General features: G+C 45.3%; 1 protein-coding gene across 1 annotated transcript in view; it reads left to right on the top strand.

Moving 5' to 3' along the window:
• Positions 1-2,094, top strand: part of LOC107121260 (nodal modulator 1-like) — a 52,839-nt gene that overhangs the window by 9,605 nt on the left and 41,140 nt on the right. Inside the window, exons 4-6 of the mRNA XM_015424144.1 lie at positions 633-733; positions 865-971; positions 1,685-1,757. Coding sequence (XP_015279630.1) covers positions 633-733; positions 865-971; positions 1,685-1,757 — 281 coding nt within the window. The remainder of the gene's footprint in view (positions 1-632; positions 734-864; positions 972-1,684; positions 1,758-2,094) is intronic.

Genomic DNA, 2,094 nt, shown 5'->3' with positions numbered 1-2,094 from the left:
AGGTGAAAGAGTATGTGGAAGCAGAACTTACTGATATTTGTATGAAAAAGAGATATCGAAACGAAACAGTTACTCCGGAGAAGAAGTTCATCCTACACTTCTTCATGACGTTGTGTATATTCATCTTATGACGTCTAGATTGAAAAAAGAATAAGATTAAACATCATGGAATGATTTTTCTGTTATTTTTCATATGATCCATTGTATAGTTTCCTCTGGTACTGCTGCATCTCTTTAAGTAGGAGACAGAACCACTCATTCACTGTTCAAGCAACAGTTAAATATCACAAGCACAGTGAGCGATGCAGTTGGGAAGGGAAGCCCCATGTTTAAATATTATCATTTTAATGTCTAAATAGTAACTTCTGAAAACAAGTTTGTTTCTTTCCACCTTCCATAGCAAATACCCACAAGTGCCCCAAGGAATGGCTTCTTTTCAGTGGATTCTTATGTTGCGTTACTGTGATCTCAAAAGTCAAAGGGCTTTGACTTACAAAACGACTGCTTTGGTTCACAGTTCAGGCCTGCAAAATATGAACCTGTCTCTTAGAAGCTGCTGCAAGGTTAGCAAAGGATGCTGCTGCATGTTCCTACTTTTTTTTTTTTTTATTCCCTCTCTGTTTTCTCCCCAGAACCAACTAGTGTGGAGATCCATGTGGATGGTGTCAATGATATTTGCACTAAAGGAGGCGACATTAATTTTGTTTTTACAGGCTTCTCTGTGAATGGGAAGGTGAGGCCTCTTTTCCTTGTTTGGCTGCTGCTTGTCTGATCAGTTGCCTATTCTGTGGTGGTGGTGCAGAAGTCGGGAGTTTTGCCTACAGATTACTGGAAATTGAAATAGTGCTGCATTATCTCTGGCAGGTTCTCAGCAAAGGCCAGGACCTGGGCCCTGCTGGTGTCCTGGTTGCACTGAAGAATGCTGGTTCAGAGGTGATCATTCAAGCAACAGTGACTCAGCCAGGAGGAAAGTGAGTTATCAATGGTTTGATCTGGGTTACAAGCCTGAGGGATATTGTTTATCTGTAGCTGTATTTTATTGGTTGGTGCAGTGCTCATCAACATTTCTAGACCTGGGACCCACTGAACTGTAAGCATGTGGCAGGAAGTCATGTGACATTAGAGTGATGTTGCCCAAAGAGTTGGATGTAGGGGATGACATGAATGGTGTCAAGCCCAGGACTGTGAATGGCACTCTTAAGAGAATTAGGAACATAAGCCAAGCTCTGAGTGGGGTATTGTAGTGAGGAGCAAGCCGGGGTCAGAGCCACAGAGGAAATGTCTCCATCAATAAGTGATATTGCCTCGCTGTCATGCTGTTTTTCTCAGCGTGCATGCCAAGAGGGGTAGGAGGCACGGAGTCCTTGCTCTTTGTGCAGCAAGCCTTTCCAGATGGCAGTAAAAAAAAAAAAATGGCAATGCTGTAGAGGGGTTCTGCTACCCTGGGGCTGAAGACCACTGTGCTAGATTTGTTGTTCAGTCGCACAGTCAAGTCCGACACTTCGCGACCCCATGGACAAGATCTCGCCAGGCCCTCCTGTTTTCCGCCGTCCTCTGAAGTTTGCTCAATACTGTGCTAGATTGCAGAGCTGCAATTGCATATGAATAGATGGTCAAGAAAAAAATATGGTGGAAATGCTTAACAGCGGCCAGTCAATGTCTGAATCCCTTTTCCCTTCTCCAGGTTCACCTTTTTCAGAGTGCTTCCTGGAGAATATGAGATCTTTGCTTCTCATCCGACGTGGACACTGAAAGAAGTGAGTGCTGGTGTACATAGAACGATAAACGGATGCTCCCCCAGCATCACCATCAGTGCTGTAAAGTGGGAGCTTGGTGAGGCTTGGTTATTAGAACAGCCCTGCTGGACATGACACAGTTTCATGTAGTCCAGCATCCTGCTCACCACCCATTTAGCCGCCCAGATAACCTCTGAGTAGCCCACTGGCAGGACATGAAAGCCCTTCCTTGTCAATTTGTGTCCCCAGCACCTGGTATTCAGTGGCAGGGCTATTTTTGGGCAGGAACGCACAGGAACGGAGTTCCGGCTGGCTCCCAAGTTGGCCACGCCCAGCAGGAACTCATTAGCATAATAGG

Source organism: Gekko japonicus, unplaced genomic scaffold (assembly GCF_001447785.1).
Source record: "Gekko japonicus isolate JY-2015 unplaced genomic scaffold, Gekko_japonicus_V1.1 scaffold1298, whole genome shotgun sequence".
NCBI classification, from domain to species: domain Eukaryota; kingdom Metazoa; phylum Chordata; class Lepidosauria; order Squamata; family Gekkonidae; genus Gekko; species Gekko japonicus.
This window is presented reverse-complemented; position numbering and strand designations above follow the sequence as displayed.